At 44.0% G+C, this 17,120-nt stretch overlaps 1 protein-coding gene across 3 annotated transcripts in view; it reads left to right on the top strand.

Moving 5' to 3' along the window:
* The window catches only part of LOC147115358 (cyclin-dependent kinase 13-like), a 107,593-nt gene that overhangs the window by 60,210 nt on the left and 30,263 nt on the right, over positions 1-17,120 (top strand). For all 3 annotated transcript variants that reach the window (XR_015079122.1, XM_085993903.1, XM_085993901.1), the window contains 5 exons: positions 1,416-1,472; positions 6,696-6,797; positions 6,908-6,985; positions 9,308-9,424; positions 12,981-13,112. Coding sequence is in view for 2 of the 3 variants with exons in the window: in XM_085993903.1 (XP_085850029.1) it covers positions 1,416-1,472; positions 6,696-6,797; positions 6,908-6,985; positions 9,308-9,424; positions 12,981-13,112 (486 nt within the window). In the remaining variant the exon portion in view is untranslated. The remainder of the gene's footprint in view (positions 1-1,415; positions 1,473-6,695; positions 6,798-6,907; positions 6,986-9,307; positions 9,425-12,980; positions 13,113-17,120) is intronic.

The raw sequence follows: 17,120 nt of genomic DNA, 5'->3' as shown, positions 1-17,120 counted from the left end.
CAATCTGAACTCCGTGGATGAATTGAGATTTACATTATCCATTTTGCAAGTCTATGAAAGACCGTTGCTTATCAAGCATGTAAAAAATACATTCTGAAAAAGATACAGTAATCCCTTATGTGAAGATTCCAATTTTGTTTTGAGCATTGTGCTGATTCAATATCTTGCTGTATTATTTGGCTTCTGTGTATTTGATCAAGTGGTTTTAGCTTTTACGCATTGGTCTGCATTGTGATATTTTTTCTATCTTTTTGGGAGAGCAAGGGGAGGGGCAATCCCTCCTCCTTCCCCTCTTTTTTTTTTTCTCCTCCCACCAATTGGTCTCGCTCTCCTTCCAATACTTCTCACAAGCCATCTCTCCTCTTGTCCTCCATTCCCCCCCCCCCCCCCCCACCAACCTCTGTTCCTTCGTTCCTTCTCTTTCCCCCTCCCACCTTGCTTGCTTGCACTTTTTCTCTTGATGTCCCTATACCGTTCTACCTTTCTCCCTCTCTCACGCACAGGCCAGAGCTTGCTGGTGAGGCAATTGTATGGAGTATGTGAAAGCTGCTGCCTGAAGAACTGCTCCATCAAGAGTTGGCTTCAGGAGAGAACGGATAAAGGGTTAAAAATAGAAGGAAAATATTCTTGATTTGGTTTCCCTGTTGAGTACATGTTTTTCCATTGCATGAGTCTGCTGGAAATGTAATTTTTTTATAATCCTAGTTTTATTCTCCAAACTTCTAACTATGGTTGCACTTAATGTGCTAGCTTTTTAAAGATCAAGATGATAGCAAAATACTGCGGATGCTGGAAATCCGAAATAACAACAAAAGACGCTGGAAAAACTCAGCAGGCCAGGCAACATCCATGGAGAGAGAAATAGAGTCAACATTTCAGGTCGAAACCCTTCTTCAGAACTGGGTTTCGACCTGAAACGTTGACTCTATTTCTCTCTCCGCGGATGTTGCCTGGCCTGCTGAATTTTTCCAGCGTCTTCTGTTATTAAAGATCAAGATGTTGCTTTGGTTAGGCTCCATTAACTACACGGTGCTTAAAATACAAAAAAAAACTTCCTTTCTGCAGATCTGTTGGGACTGTAATACATTTTTTGAATATTGCATTCCCAATTCTCATTTTAGGAGATGCCAATCATATTAAGCCCTTTACGGTGTCTAGAACTATAATTTTTACAACTTTTTCTTAAGTTTGTTGTATTTTATATATGTACTATAAAATTTATTGTATTAAGATTATAAAATTGTTAATCGTTTGACCAGTTTTAAAATTACATTGTGCTGTTGGTGTATTCAAACTACTGATGATACTAGTACCATGTCCCAAATGTAGTGTTCAAACGACCAAAATAAATGTAAAGATTAAAAACCTTGACGTTTAACACAAGTTTAATTGAATGTAATTTTCTTTGCCACCAGGGGGCAGATAAAACTTGCTGATTTTGGGCTAGCTCGACTGTACAACTCGGAGGAAAGGTATGTGGCATTATAAAGTGTAATAATTCATATCGGCTTTAAAATACTGGAACCTTCTGAAGAATAGGCCCCTTGAGCCTGTTCCACCATTCAATTAGATCATGGCTGATCTGTACCTCAACTCCTGCCTTTGCTCCATATCCTTCAATACTCTTGCCTGACACAAATCGATCTCTCTTTTGAAGTTTTTGGCCAGTTGAAAAAAACGATCAGTAAAAACGATTATTAATAAAGCATTAACATTGGAACGTAGTGAGCTTCAGGTATGAATTGACAATGTATTCCACGCTGTCGTCACTTAATGCAATTTATAAAGGAAATTTGCACCAATTATGTAGATGAGGAACTTGTCTAGTGCACCATCAACACAGCAAATCTTTCTTTTCAAATATCAGGAATTCAACCTATCCGTTTTGAAGTTTGCACATCAACAGATGTGACTTCACTGCTTTTTAACCAGGCATGATTGTAGATGCAAACTAGTATATTCCCCTTTTATATTTGCAAAAACTTGGAATTTAATCATTCTAGCATTCAAAAGTCCACATATACAGTAAACATAGAAGATAGGAGCAGGAGTAGGCCATTCGGCCCCTCGAGCCTGCTCCGCCATTCAATGCGATCATGGCTGATCATCCAAATTCAGTACCCGGTCCCTGCTTTCTCCCCATACCCCTTGATCCCTTTAGCCTTGAGAAATATATCCAACTCCTTCTTGAATATATTTAATGAATTGGCCTCTACTGCCTTCAGTGGTAGAGAATTCCACAGGTTCACCACTCTCTGGGTGAAGAAATTCCTCCTCATTTCTGTCCTAAATGGACTACCCCTTATCCTTAGACTGTAAAGGTCCTAGTGAACAAGTAACAATCATGCGCAAAAAAATTTAACTGGCAAAAGGCGAATTTCAGTGAGTTAGAAAGTGATCTGGCCCAGTAAGATTGGAATCAAAGATTGGTAGGTAAAACAGTAAATAAGATTGGGAGGCCTTCAAAGAGGAGATTGTTTGGGTACAGACAAGACATATTCCCATGAGGAGGGAAAGGAAGGGCATCCACAGCTAGAGCTCCCTGGATGATTAAAGATACGGGGAAAAATTCAGTATCGCCCCGTTTGGGGCGCCATTATCAGCCTTGCGCAAAGTTTAGCGCCTGGCGCTAATTATCGCCTCCGACAGCAAACTTGGCTTTCATTGCCCCTGGAGGTGATTGGAGCGCTGGCAAAGCAAGGAAGGGCAAATCAAAATAACCCTGCAAAGTACTGCTCAGTACTGAAAACTCCTTCGCGCAGCATTGAATCTCTCCAGAAGTCAGTCTCTCTCTCTCTCTCTCTCTCTCTCTCTCTCTCAATACATGGTGCAAAAATGTTACTGACAATAAAAGGCAGGAAGTGGTTGCCTTTAAATAGCGCTCCCCTAGTCACTTTCTGACAGCAAAACGCTCCCCTCAACCTGTCATTGCTAGCGGCAGGGGGCGCCACTCAATACCCGGTCCGGGGTGCTAACGGGGCGTTGCGCACTCGACTGACGTCACAATCTGCCGGCGCAGGAGATCGTGGGGGTAGTGTTTAGCGCCGTCGCAAAATGTCTAGTTAATTTCGCGAGCGGCGCAAACATTGCCACGCCCGGGCGCTAGTTGCTTTGCGCCCAATTAGCGCCCTCTTAAGGTGCTAACGGGAGGCGCAAACAACTGAATTTTTCCCCCATAGAGATTAAAATGAAACAGAAAAAGAAGGCTCGTGATAAATGTTAGTTCATAATACAGTAGATAACTAAGCTGATTACAGAAAGTACAGCGGAGATCTATAAAAGGAAATAAGAGGGACAAAGGGTGTATGAGAATAGATTAGCAGCTGACATAAAAGGGGAACCCAAAAGTTTTTATAAACACAAATAGTAAAAGGGTATTCAAAGGCAAGATGGGGCTGATTAAGAGCAAAAGGGGAAATCTTCTTGTGGAGGCAGAGGGTATGGTTGAGGTACTAAATTAATACTTCACATCAGTCTTTACTAGAGAAGAGGATGCTGCCAATGTAGCAGTAAAGAAGGAGGTAGTAGAGATATTGGATAGGATAAAAATAAGATGTAGTACTCAAAATAGAAAAGTCACCTGGTTAGAATGGGATGTATCCTAGGTTGCTGAAGGAAGTAAGGGTGGAAATTGCGAAGGCTTTGGCCACAATCTTCCAATGCTCCTTTGATGTTTGGGGCAGATTGCAAATGTTGCACCCTTGTTCAAAAAAGGGGAAGTGGATAAATCCGGCAATTACAGGCCAGTCAGCCTAACGTGGTGGTGAAAATTTAGAGGCAATAATATGGGACAAAATTAATTGGCACTTGGAAAAGTATGGGCTAATAACTGAAAGTCATCATGGATTTGATAAAGGCAAATCGTGTTTGACTAACTTAATTGAGTTCTTTGATGGAGAGGGTTAATGTGTATATGGACATTCAAAAGGTATTTGATATAGTACCGCATAACAGACTAGTTAGGAAAATTCAAGCCCATGGGATTAAAGGAACAGTGGCAGCGTGGATACAAAATTGGCTCTCAACAGAGAGCCCAAAATAGTGAACACATTTTTTTCAGACTGCAGGGAAGAATGCAGTGGTGTTCCCAGGAGTTGATATTCGGACCACTGCTCATTTTGATATATATTAATGACCTGGACTTGGGTCTACTGGGCATAATTTCAAAGTTTGCAGATGACACAAAACACAGAAATGTAGTAAACAATGTGGAGGATAATAACAGACTTCAGGAGGACACAGAATGATGAAATGGGCAGACACATGGCAGATGAAATTTAACAGAGAAGTGAGAAATAATACATTTTGATGGGAAGAATGAGGAGAGGCAATATAAACTAAATGGTACCATTTTTAAGGGGTGCAGAAACAGAGACCTGGGGGTGTATGTATACAAATCTTTGAAGGTGGCAGGAAAAGTTATGAAGACTGTTAAAGCATATGGGATTCTTGGCTTTATTAATAGAGGCATAAAGTACAAAAGTATGGAAGTTATGCTAAACCTTTATAAAACACTGGTTAGGCCTCAGCTGGAGTATTGTGTTGAATTCTGCACACCAAACTTTAAGAAGGATGCCAAGCCCTTAAGGAGGGTGCAGAAGAGATTTGCTTGACTGGTACCAGAGATGAGCTTCCAGAATGAAATACTTCAGTTATGTGCAGAGACAGGAGAAGCTGGGGTTGTTTTCCTTGAGCAGAGAAGGTTAAAAGGAGATTTGATAGAGGTGCTCAAACTCATGAACTGTTTGGTTAGAGTAAATAAGGACAAACTGTTTTCAGTGGCAGGAAGGTCAGTAACCAGAGGACACTGATTTAAGGTGTTTGGCAAAAGAACCCGAAGCGACATGAGGAAACATTTTTTTAATGCAGTGCGAGATATGATCTGGAATGCATTGTGTGAAAGGGCGGTGGAAGCAGATTCATTAGCAACATTCAAAAGGGAATTGGATCAATACTTAAAAGGGGAAAAAATTACAGGGCTATGGAGAAAGTCCCACTCCTCTGCACTAATTGGATAGCTCTACCAAAGAGCCAGCAGAGGCACGATGGGGCAAATAGCCACCTCCTGTGCTGTATACGGATGCAAGCCCATCGCGCCAAACTACCTGTAATTGGCACTAAATTAGCACTAAAGAGGCCTTTGTGCAGAAGTCCGAGAACCTATTCTAGAATTTCTTTCATTCTCGAGTTCACTGGCCTTTTGTGTCATGCATATCCGACTGCTGAGTGTGTCGCTGACCATTTGTAAGCTTTCTGCTGATGAGGTCGCTTGGAGATGTGCGTGTTTGTTTTGGAGATTACTTTATTTAATTTCCCTTTCACGACGGACAATGCGCTTGACAAACCAGGCCTCTGCTTACTTGTATGAAAAAATACATATACTTGTTAACACAAGTAACAAATCATAGATGCATAACATGTGGATACTTACTGACCACTTCCTTTCCCAACTGCTCCCCAAAACTTTTTTTCAAAGATTGTGATACAGTCACAGGCACACTAGCCCTGTAACTGATGTATTTCAGGAAAGGACTTGCATTTATATAGTACTTTCCACAACCTCTGGGTGTTTCTCACCCCCACGTGGGGGTGAGAAATAGTAATTATGTTTCTTATCCTTAATTATTTTTGTCTTGTGCCTATGAATTTTCAGCTGGATCATTTACTATTATAATGCTGAACAAAGTGGGTATGTTGCTGTCCTGTATAATTACCCAATCATTTTCAAGCACTCTGAAATCTTTCACTCTCATTTAAAGAGTATTAAAGGTTGCACACATCCTAATTTGCACAGCAGTTCTTGCAAGAGGAAAAAAAAGACCGGTTTTCTAATTGAGAAACCACAGTGAAGGGCTAAGGTCCCCAGTGCAGGATACCACCAAGTCTGAAATAGTGAAAGGGAAGATGAGGCATATCAAGAAGTAATGATTGCAAGATTCCACCCTTAGGTTTTAAAAGCCTGAGGTCCCTGAGAAAAGATGAGTAGGCGATGGTGCAATGAGTCTTCACTTCAACACAGTGGGGCTGATGCAAGGAGGAAGACGCACTGTATTTGGAACTTAGATGGAACTCAAAAGAAAATTTCACAGGAGCACAGTTCATCCTATTGATTAAAAAGAAAGACAACACTGGTTGGAAAAGGAGTGAGAGCAGTGGAGGCTAGACGTGAGAGGAATTGCATATTGGACGGTAGGCTTCTCCTTGAATCTTGTCCAGGTGTGTGCAATGGATGGTAAAGATCCTTTCCAGATATTGGATCACTATTAAGATTTTTAATGAATTTGTATTTTTATAGAATTAAAAATTGTGCGGGCACAAAAACAGGAAACTAAGCTTGTTAGAGGTAGTTTTATCAGTGGAGAACCTTGGGCTCCAAAGAGAAACAGTGGGACAGCAGATGAAAATGAATGGAATCAAAATTCACGAAGACACCACAAATGTTGAAGAAGTACAGGTTAAAGAGGAAGAAGAAAATGTGGGTATGTTTTATGCTGTCTTGAGTGGGCCTGGTAAATTGTGAATTTTAAGGTTATACTTGCATTGAGAGAGAAAAAAAAAATCAGATTTATTTTTGCCATTGATTGGGCGTGTTTCGCGCTGTCATTGTAACCTTCACCTGTTTCGCTTACCTCAAAGTTCCTTAGATTTTGGAGGTACTGATACTTAAAATTCTGTTCTCCCATTTGTTATTTTAGTCGGCCATACACCAATAAGGTTATTACTCTCTGGTATCGGCCACCTGAACTCTTGCTGGGAGAAGAACGATATACACCAGCTATAGATGTATGGAGCTGTGGGTAAGTGATTCATATTTGCTGTCTGTCAGAATAATCATAGAGAAGTGTTCTGTCATCTTTTAAATAAATATGAGCATGTAGGTGCTTAATACTAATTTTATTTTATGCAGATGTATTCTGGGTGAGCTTTTTACTAAAAAACCCATCTTTCAAGCAAACCAAGAACTTGCTCAATTGGAATTGATCAGGTAGGTGTTCAACATTGCTGTAAAATTCAATCTTCATCCTAGTATTTGCAGTCAGTGTTGACACTCCTAATTAACTCTGCTCTTGTTCCCCTAAGTGTTAATCTCCGAAAGGTAATGCAATAAAATTATTCAGGGAAAAATAAAAGTAACTTAAACCTCAGCTTGCTGTCATTCTGCATTATGTAATAACCATCTATGGCTACCAACAGAACTCGAACCCTGGCAGTTCAGTCATATTTGCATTTATATTTCTTGCTTCCTGGTTTATCCTGTTTTAATTTTGTGGGCCTGGTGGTTTGGAAAGCATGGCTCTTGGTACTGTTACTTCATTGGCGGGTAAATCTTAAATCAGAATGCCAACGTCTGTTAATATCAGCAACCTGAGCAACTTTATACAGTTGGACCGCAAGGTTCTATGGTATACACCATGCAGCCCATGAAGACAAAAACTTGAGCATCCATGCCCTGGATGAGCTTGCTTGCTGCCCCGCGTGGTCTATTAAAAGCACCGACACTGCCGATTTCTGAAATGATTTCTTGCTCAGGCCACCAGGCTCTCTCTCACTTAATACCCTGTTTACAATTCCAATTGATAATAGTTATGACATTGAACTTTAAAATGGATACACTCAATAATTCTGAAACCAAAATCAACATTCCCCATTCTGCACTTTCCACGCACACCTAGTACAGGAAACTTTGGTTTATCCGGAGGTTGTATGGCCGGAAACCTCGATCTAACGGCAGAAATCAGCAGCCGTTTTGTTAGGTTTTTTTTCTTCTAGCATTTTTTTTAAACAGTCAGTCTCTGGAAAGCCTCTCTGAAGCTGTTGCTAAGCTACAGAGACGCTTCCAAGGAACGGGCCGACTGTTTACAAGCTGTTGCTAAGCAACAGTGTTTGTTGTCAGATACGGAGATGAAAACCTCCGTATCCTTCAACATTAGCGCTGGTCTGTCCGGAAGTTTTCATAGATCGGCATCACGTTGGTGCCAGATATCGCGAAGTTTCCTGTATGTGCTAACTTGATAATACACTATTTCATCAGAACCTGAGTATGCATGTGAAAATGTCCTGCTCCAGTGCCAAACGTGGTTTTTATATTTGGATCAGTATGTCTTTAACATCTAGAAAAAGCTTTCAATACTGCGCAAAATGCAGTAGAACATTCACAATCACAGATGCTCATGGCTAAGAGATAACCTAATTGTTACCAAAACATGATACAGTAATTTGTCAACTTAGCATCTGGTTCATGAAATTCACCTGTAAGAAATAGCTACCATGTATTTCCAATATTGTTCAGAACAAGATAGCCCAGCACACTCAGCCTGAGAACGGTGCAGACACGATGAGCCGAATGGCCACCTTCTGTGCCGTAAATTTCTATGATTCGAACTCCAGCTACACCCAGTTGGATGATGCTGAACGCATCTCGACAGCAATCGGGACCGAGTTGGTGCCAAGAACTATGTCAGTCAATGCCATGGACTCGTTGGAATCTGTTGATGATGACTTAACATTACTGACACCATGTGAATTTGAGGACCTTCTATTTCCTCTGCTGACAGCTGATGAACACCAAGAGAATTGTCAGCCAGCACAGGATACCTTTCAGACCACGCTGCTTTAGTAATGCTCAAAACAAATTGTGAATATCCCCCTACGGGAAATGGGAGGCCTCCTAAACCATTGGCCAAGCCTATTTCTAAATGAGCCATGCTTATAGGGGATGAGTAACTCGCCTCAACCTATTGGAATATAATCCCCATCTGCACCATTTTCTTTGGGCTCCTCCCACTGAGACCTCAACAGGCTCCCTCTGGGGAGGAGGATTCAAGTGGAGGCACCATTTACTAGACAGTACTGCTGGGGGACTGCAGATTACACGGCATAACCAATTATTTGCCCTGCAGCCATATCTGTTAATACTATAGCAATGGGAAGAGGCAGCACCCTAGCTTCTCCTCCAAAGGGATCACTTTTCACAGTTGGATAGGTCAATAATGCATTTGAACTTGTAGACATTGTGTTTTATAGTCTGGTTCTTCAAAAGCAACAACTGTTGGATCAGTGTCTCCTGCACCAGGTGGCAGGTGCCTTAATTTGATCCTCCAGGCATACAGTAATAGATCTTACTAACGCAAAAAATAAAAAAAATTGTCAGTCATGTTCTACTTGTGTGGGTCAAGTTGTATTTAGCATTGAAATACAAGTATTAATTTTAGCTAAATCAAGAGTGGGGAAACATGCTGGGGAAAAGTCATACTGTGTACTGAAAAGCAGTTGTGATCCTTCACCTTATTTTATGTTTTTCTGATAGCCGAATCTGTGGTAGCCCGTGTCCAGCAGTGTGGCCCGATGTGATTAAATTACCTTATTTCCATACAATGAAGCCAAAGAAGCAGTATCGCAGACGATTAAGAGAAGAATATTCTTTGTAAGTGTATTACTGAAAACTCATTTTAAGCCCTGGGACTAGCCAGATTGATCGTGGCAGTCTTTTCCAGTCCTGTAGATTTCTGTGTTCCTAAGTAATCTTAATATATTTTTCTTGACTTTTAATACCAGAAATGAGAGATTATAGTTTTGAAGGGAAGCTTGAAAAATTGTGTTCTTTTTACTACTGGAACAAAACAGGTTAAGGAAAGATCTAATAGAAAGTTTCAAAATTAATGAAGGGTTTTAGAGGATCAATAGTGACTAATTGTTTCCATTAGTTGGTGAATCTGTGACGGGGGGACAGAGACTGAGGATTATTACAAGAAGAATGCAGGGGCATGGGATTAGAGTAAATAATCCCAGTTGAAGCGTTGGTACTGGCACAGGCATGATGGGCAGAATTACGACTTCCTATGCTAGAAGTTCTGTGCAATACAGGAAGGTTTACTCTGATGGTGTAAGGGTCAACTTTATTTTTTTTAATAAGAACTTAATATTTTTCACTTATTTGGGGAGTTTGGTGAATCCTGGAGAAAATCCCAACATGCTGGGTAAAACAAGGCCAGAACTGCAGAGGCAGGAACATTTTCCATTCCAAGAACGTTCCCTTCTACTTTAACATTTTCTGTTTCTAATCCCTATCCTGTTCACATTTTCGAGACAAATGTTGGCTGGTTTCCCCAGTTCAGGGTATGTGTAGACACCCTCAAACCTACTGCCTTTCCGTGTTCACATATATTCACTATTAATCAATAGGACAAATGTTGCTGGTACTCACCTGTACAGGTGCCATGTCATCGGACTGCTTTCAGTGCCATCTGTTGTCATCTCATAGCATCCTTATCCAACTGGGAGAGTGAGGTCCTCTGGCCATTAGCTTTAACCAGCGTGGATGCATGCTTGTTGCTTTAGTGATCTATTGCTCCCTGTTGTTAAAATGCATTGCTCTCAATCAGCGTTTGAATCCCATTTCAAGTTGTCTGGGAGTCCAATACCTCTGCTATGTTTTTTAATTTTTCAATGCTCTTAAAACATAAACATAGAAGATAGGAGCAGGAGTAGGCCATTCAGCCCCTCGAGCCTGCCCCGCCACTCAATGCGATCATGGCTGATCATCCAAATTGAGTACCTTGTCCCTGCTTTCTCCCCATATCGCTTGATCCCTTTCGCCTTAAGAAATATATCCAACTCCTTCTTGAATATATTTAACGAATTGGCCTCTACTGCCTTCTGTGGTAGAGAATTCCACAGGTTCAACACTCTCTGGGTGAAGAAATTCCTCATCATCTCTGTCCTAAATGGCTTACCCCGTATCCTTAGACTGTGACCCCTGGTTCTGGACTCCCCAACCATCGGGAACATCCTTCCTGCATCTAGTCTGTCTAGTCCTGTTAGAAATTTATAAGTTTCAATGAGATCCCCTCTCATTCTTCTAAACTCCAGCAAGTACAAGCCCAATCGACCCAATCTCTCCTCATACGTCATTCCTGCCATCCCAGGTATCAGCCTGGTGAATCTTCGCTGCACTCCTTCCATGGCAAGAACATCCTTCCTCACATAAGGCAACCAAAACTGCACACAATACTCAGGATGTGGTCTCACCACGGCCCTGTACAACTGCAGCAAGAGATCCTTGTTCCTGTACTCGAACCCTCTCGCTACGAAGGCCAACATACCATTTGCCTTCTTAACTGCCTGCTGCACCTGCATGCTTATCTTCAGTGACTGGTGCACAAGGACGCCCAGGTCTCGTTGCACTTCCCCTTCTCCCAATCTATTGCCATTCAGATAATCTGCCGCCTTGTTTTTGACACCAAAGTGGATAACCTCGCATTTATCCACATTATATTGCATCTGCCATGCTTCTGCCCAATCACGCAACCTGTCCAAATCATACTGGAGTTTCTCGGCATCCTCCTCACAGCGCACACGCCCACCCAGCTTTGTGTCGTCTGCAAACTTGGAGATATTACATCTAGTTTCCTCGTCCAGATCATTAATATATATTGTGAATAGCTGGGGTCCAAGCACTGATCCCTGCGGTACCCCACTAGTCACTGCCTGCCACTCGGAAAAAGAGCCATTTATTCCAACTCTTTTGCTTTCTGTCTGCCAACCAGTTTGCTATCCAAGTCAATACCTTGCCCCCAATCCCATGTGCCTTAACTTTACGCGCTAATCTCTTATGCGGGACCTTATTGAAAGCCTTCTGAAAGTCCAAATACACCACATCCACTGGTTCTCCCTTATCTATTTTACCAGTTACGTCCTCAAAAAATTCCAGTAGATTAGTCGAGCACGATTTACCTTTTGTAAATCCATGTTGACTTTCTCCGATCTGGTCACTGTTTTCCAAGTGCTCTGCTATTACATCTTTTATAATGGACTCTAGCATTTTCCCCACTACTGATGTCAGGCTTACCGGTCTGTAATTCCCCGTTTTCTCTCTACCACCTTTTTTGAACAGTGGGGTAACATTAGCTACCCGTCAATCCATGGGTACTGTTCCAGAGTCTATTGAATGTTGGAAGATGACCAGCAATGCATCTACTATTTCTAGGGCCACTTCCTTAAGCACCCTAGGATGTAGATTATCAGGCCCTGGGGATTTATCGGCCTTCAATCCCGTCAGTTCCTCTAATACCATTTCCCTACAAATACTGATTTCATTCAGTTCCTCCCTGTCATTAGACCCTATGTTCCCTGACATCTCTGGGAGGTTATTTGTGTCCTCCTTTGTGAAGACAGAACCAAAGTATGTATTTAATTGGTCTGCCATTTCTTTGTTCCCCATTATAAATTCCCCTGATTCTAACTGCAAGGGACCTATGCTTGACTTCACCAATCTTTTTCTCTTCACGTATCTATAAAAGCTTTTACAGTCAGTTTTTATGTTCCCTGCAAGCTTACTCTCATACTCTATTTCCTCCCTCTTAATTAATGCCTTTGTCCTCCTTTGTTGAATCCTAAACTGCTCCCAATCCTCAGGTTTACTGCTTTTTCTGGCCAATTTATATGTCCTCTCCTTGGATCTTATGCTATCCCTAATTTCCCTTGTTAGCCACGGTTGAGTCACCTTCTTTGTTTTATTTTTATGCCAAACTGGGATGAACAAATTCTGTAGTTCATCCATGCGGTCTTTGAATGTTTGCCATTGCCTATCCACCGTCAACCCTTTGAGTGACATTCCCCAATCAATCCTACCCAACTCGCGCCTCATGCCATCGTAGTTTCCTTTATTTAAATTCAGGACCCTAGTCTCTGAGTCAACTACTTCACTCTCCATCTTAATGAAGAATTCGATCATATTATGATCACTCTGACCCAAGGGGCCTCGCACAACAAGATTGCTAATTAATCCTTTCTCATTACATCTTGAAATTCAGTGTCCTCAAATTGAGAGTCCTTAAATTGTGAAATAATTTACTGAGGGCACCCTCCGTGTCTCATTTAAATAAATTCAGTACACTAATATGTGCATAGTTGTGAATTTAGTGTGTCTGAGGTTTGTGAAGTTTGGTTTATTTTCCAGTTCAAATTGTTTTTGCTTTCAGTATTCCAGCAACTGCTCTGGATCTCTTTGATCACATGTTAGCTTTGGATCCCAATAAACGCTGCACCGCTGAACATGCTCTTCAGTCTGATTTCCTGAGAGAGGTGGATCCTACAAAAATGCCTCCACCTGAGTAAGTCACTTCTCAAACTGCTTGCATTAATGGTCTTGCATAAGAATTGCTAGATGATAAGAGCTGGGTCTTTCTAGTTCACCATCTACCATCCTGGTGGGGGATATTCCACCACTGTATTGCTGGAAATCGCATTGACAATGCTAGATGGAAAGTGTTGGGTTCCATTCAACCTAGTCTGTAACTGCTCCTTAGAACAGATAACTCTTTTTGGCACCTTTTTATTAAGTGATCACAGTATGCTCCACTTACAGTAGATGTGGGTTTGCCTGGACAGTCAGGTAGACAAATGGGAGGTATAGAGGCAGAAAATTGGCCAGGAAGGCCTACTGCTGCACCCCCATCCTGACCTAGATTTCTCCCCTGCCCACACATGTAAATGATGGTCTCTACCTTTTGCTGTGGGTACTGCTGACCCCAAAGTAATAGAGGGTGTGGTAGTAGTCCCTGGGAAAGCAGTGGAAGGACCACTGATGTCCTTCAGTGTGTGCCCCTTGTAAGTTTGTTTCCCCCCTCTCTGTGATGTAGCAGCAGTTTCACTGTAGCGCCACCGTTTCTTCCTCCCTCACAGCAATTGGGGGGATGGGGGGTGTGAGGTAAGACAGAACCCGCTCCACATGGGTATACATTAATACAACTGAACCACAACAGCTTCCACTTGCCAGGCCCCTGAGCTCTATACTCCATCAATTTTATTTGATTAATAAACCTTACTTTTGTCTTTCAAGCAATTTTCAGTGATTTTTTTTTTTTAAAGTACAATATAAAAATTCATCTACAATAGCTGAGCACTGGAAGTGCAGTTTGTTCATGTTAACTAACACTGCCATCTGGTCAATCAAAGTAAAATACATGAATGTTACATGTTGGTTTGGATGTGGCTTGTCTTGTTTACTTGACTGTAAACTCAAACTGCACTCTAAGTGCAGCACTGTGGTAGTTACTGAGAAGGGATGTTGAAAATCATCAGCTGTTCTAAGGAACACAGTCTGGGCTGAGAGGAACTTGCCACTTTCTATCCGCTCTGTGCATCTAAGATTATTTCCTCTTACCCCACCTCCACGTTATCCTTTAAGGTCCAACTTGACACCCAGAAACCTGAAAGTGGAGTTGGACCCTGCCAAGTGTCCACTTCAAACGCTCTCATTTCGCATATATGCCCAACCTTGCTCATCCCTTTCATGCTTCCAACCTAAATGGGGGTAAGAGGGTTAAATTATGGGGACAGGTTTCACAGACTAAGCTTGTATTCCCTAGAGTATAGACGATTAACGAGTGATCTAATTAAGGTGTGATGCGCTATCAATTACTCATAAAAGACTGAGAGTTAAGAGAGTAACTAAAGGCTTTTATTAACAAAAGAATGAAGGTCTGCCTCGAGTGGTCGACCGGTCCAGAAATACAAAGGGCTGGGGAGCAGTCACCTTTATACTAGGACTTGTGGGAGGAGTCAGCCGAGGCATGTCCAGGCATGTACACAGTGGAATACAAGCAGTGGTTTACCACATTCACCCCTTGTTTAAAATTGAGTCCGGCGGGGTGAAGTGTATTAAAAGTTAGTGTTTTGGAGTCTCTCCGGAGGTCTTGTCTGCCGCTGTGATCGGCGTGGCGACGGCAGGGGTAGTGGAGCTTCCGGCGTCGAGTCCTGCGTAGGCTGTGGCACAGGCGTGTCGTCCTCGTAGATGTCGAGCGGGTCGCGGGGCCCAGGCCTGCCGTCTGCTGGGGCTGGATATCGGATCGTGGGGGGTGGGTGGTAGTGAGTAGTGGGTTACTGCGGCCCCCGAGGGTGCAAGGTCTCTTATGGAGACTGTGTCCTCCCGCCCGTCCGGGTATGCAATGTAAGCATACTGGGGGTTGGCGTGGAGGAGGTCGACCCTCTCGACCAGGGGGTCCGTTTTATGGGTCCTCACGTGTCTTCTCAGTAGGACCGGCCCTGGGGACGTCAGCCATGGCGGTAGCGATGTCCCCGATGTGGACTTCCTTGGGAAGACAAACATTTTCTTATGAGGGGTGGCGTTAGTGGCAGTGCAGAGCAGTGACCGAATAGAGTGGAGCGCATCGGGGAGCACATCCTGCCAGCGGGAGGTTGGAAGGCCCCTCGACTTTAAGGCTAGCAGGGCGGCCTTCCAAACTGTCACATTTTCTCTTTCCACCTGTCCGTTCCCCCGGGGGTTGTAACTGGTGGTCCTGCTTGTGGCAATACCCCTAGTTAGCAGGTACTGACTCAGTTCGTCGCTCATAAACGATGAGCCCTGGTCGCTATGGATATAGCTGGGAAAACCGAACAGGGTGAAGAGGTCATTCAGACATTTAATGACCGTGGCACTGGTCATGTCCGGGCAGGGGATGGCGAACGGGAAACGGGAGTACTCATCAATAATATTGAGGAAGTACACATTGCGGTCGGAGGAGGGGAGAGGCCCTTTAAAATCAACACTCAGGCGCTCGAAGGGGCGAGTGGCTTTTATCAGGTGGGCCCTGTCTGGTCTATAAAAGTGCGGTTTGCACTCAGCGCAGACTTGGCAGTTCCTGGTCATGGTCCTGACCTCCTCAATAGAGTAAGGCATGTTGCGGGCCTTGATGAAGTGGAAGAACCTGGTGACCCCCGGGTGGCAGAGGTCATTGTGGAGGGCCCGCAGTCTATCGATCTGCGCGCTGGCGCAGGTGCCACGCGATAGCGCATCCGGGGGTTCATTGAGCTTCCCGGGCCGGTACAAGATCTCGTAATTGTAGGTGGAAAGTTCAATTCTCCACCTCAAGAGCTTGTCATTTTTGATTTTGCCCCTCTGCTTGTTGTTAAACATAAAAGCAACTGAACGCTGGTCAGTGAGCAGGGTAAATCGTTTTCCGGCCAGGTAGTGCCTCCAATGACGCACAGCCTCCACAATCGCCTGGGCCTCCTTCTCAACAGCGGAGTGTCTGGTCTCCGGGCCTTGGAGGGTTCGTGAAAAGAAGGCCACAGGTCTCCCCGCCTGATTGAGGGTAGCGGCCAGGGCAAAGTCGGACGCGTCGCTTTCCACCTGGAAGGGGATGGATTCGTCCACTGCGTGCATGGTGGCTTTGGCAATGTCCTCCTTGATACGGTGGAAGGCTAAGCGGGCCTCTGCCGTCAAGGGAAAAGAGGTGGACTTGATCAGCGGACGGGCCTTGTCCGCATAGTAGGGGACCCACTGGGCGTAATAGGAGAAAAACCCTAGGCACCTCTTCAGGGCCGTGGGGCAGTGGGAGTTCCATAAGGGGACGCATCCGGTCGGGGTCGGGGCCGATGACTCCATGTTCCACAACACAGCCAAGGATGGCGAGGCGGTTTGTGCGGAATATGCACTTCTCCTTGTTATATGTCAGGTTCAGGAGTTGGGCGGTGCGGAGGAATTTTTCGAGGTTTGCATCATGGTCCTGCAAGTCACGGCCGCAGATGGTCACATTGTCCAGATATGGGAAAGTGGCCTGCAACGCATTTTGATCTACCATCCGGTCCACCTCCCTTTGGAAGACGGAGACCCCGTTGGTGACGCCAAAGGGAACCCTAAGGAAGTGATAGAGGCGGCCGTTTGCCTCAAAGGCGGTATACTGGCGGTCCTCAGGGCGGATAGGGAGCTGGTGGTACGCTGATTTCAGGTCAATGGTCGAGAAGACGCGGTACTGCGCGATCTGGTTGACCATATCAGCTATGCGGGGGAGTGGGTAGGCGTCCAGCAGGGTGTAGCGATTTATTGTCTGGCTGTAGTCGATGACCAGGCGCTGCTTCTCGCCGGTCTTAACGACCACAACCTGGGCTCGCCAGGGGCTGGTGCTGCCCTCAATAATCCCTTCAGGAGCCGCTCCACTTCGGTTTTAATGAAAACCCTGTCCCCGGCACTGTATCGCCTACTCTTTGTGGCGATGGGCTTACAGTCGGGGGTGAGGTTAGCAAACAGTGGGGGGGGGGGGGTGTGACTGAGTGTGGAGAGGTTGCACCTGGTGCGCGGCGGGCAATTTGGAAGCTGCTGGCTGCAGACTGTGAGTGGG

Source organism: Somniosus microcephalus, chromosome 7 (assembly GCF_052327205.1).
Source record: "Somniosus microcephalus isolate GS21.2 chromosome 7, FLI_Smic_1.0, whole genome shotgun sequence".
In the NCBI taxonomy this organism is placed as follows: domain Eukaryota; kingdom Metazoa; phylum Chordata; class Chondrichthyes; order Squaliformes; family Somniosidae; genus Somniosus; species Somniosus microcephalus.
The sequence above is the reverse complement of the archived record's forward strand: the minus strand, read 5'-3'. Positions and strand labels throughout refer to the sequence as shown.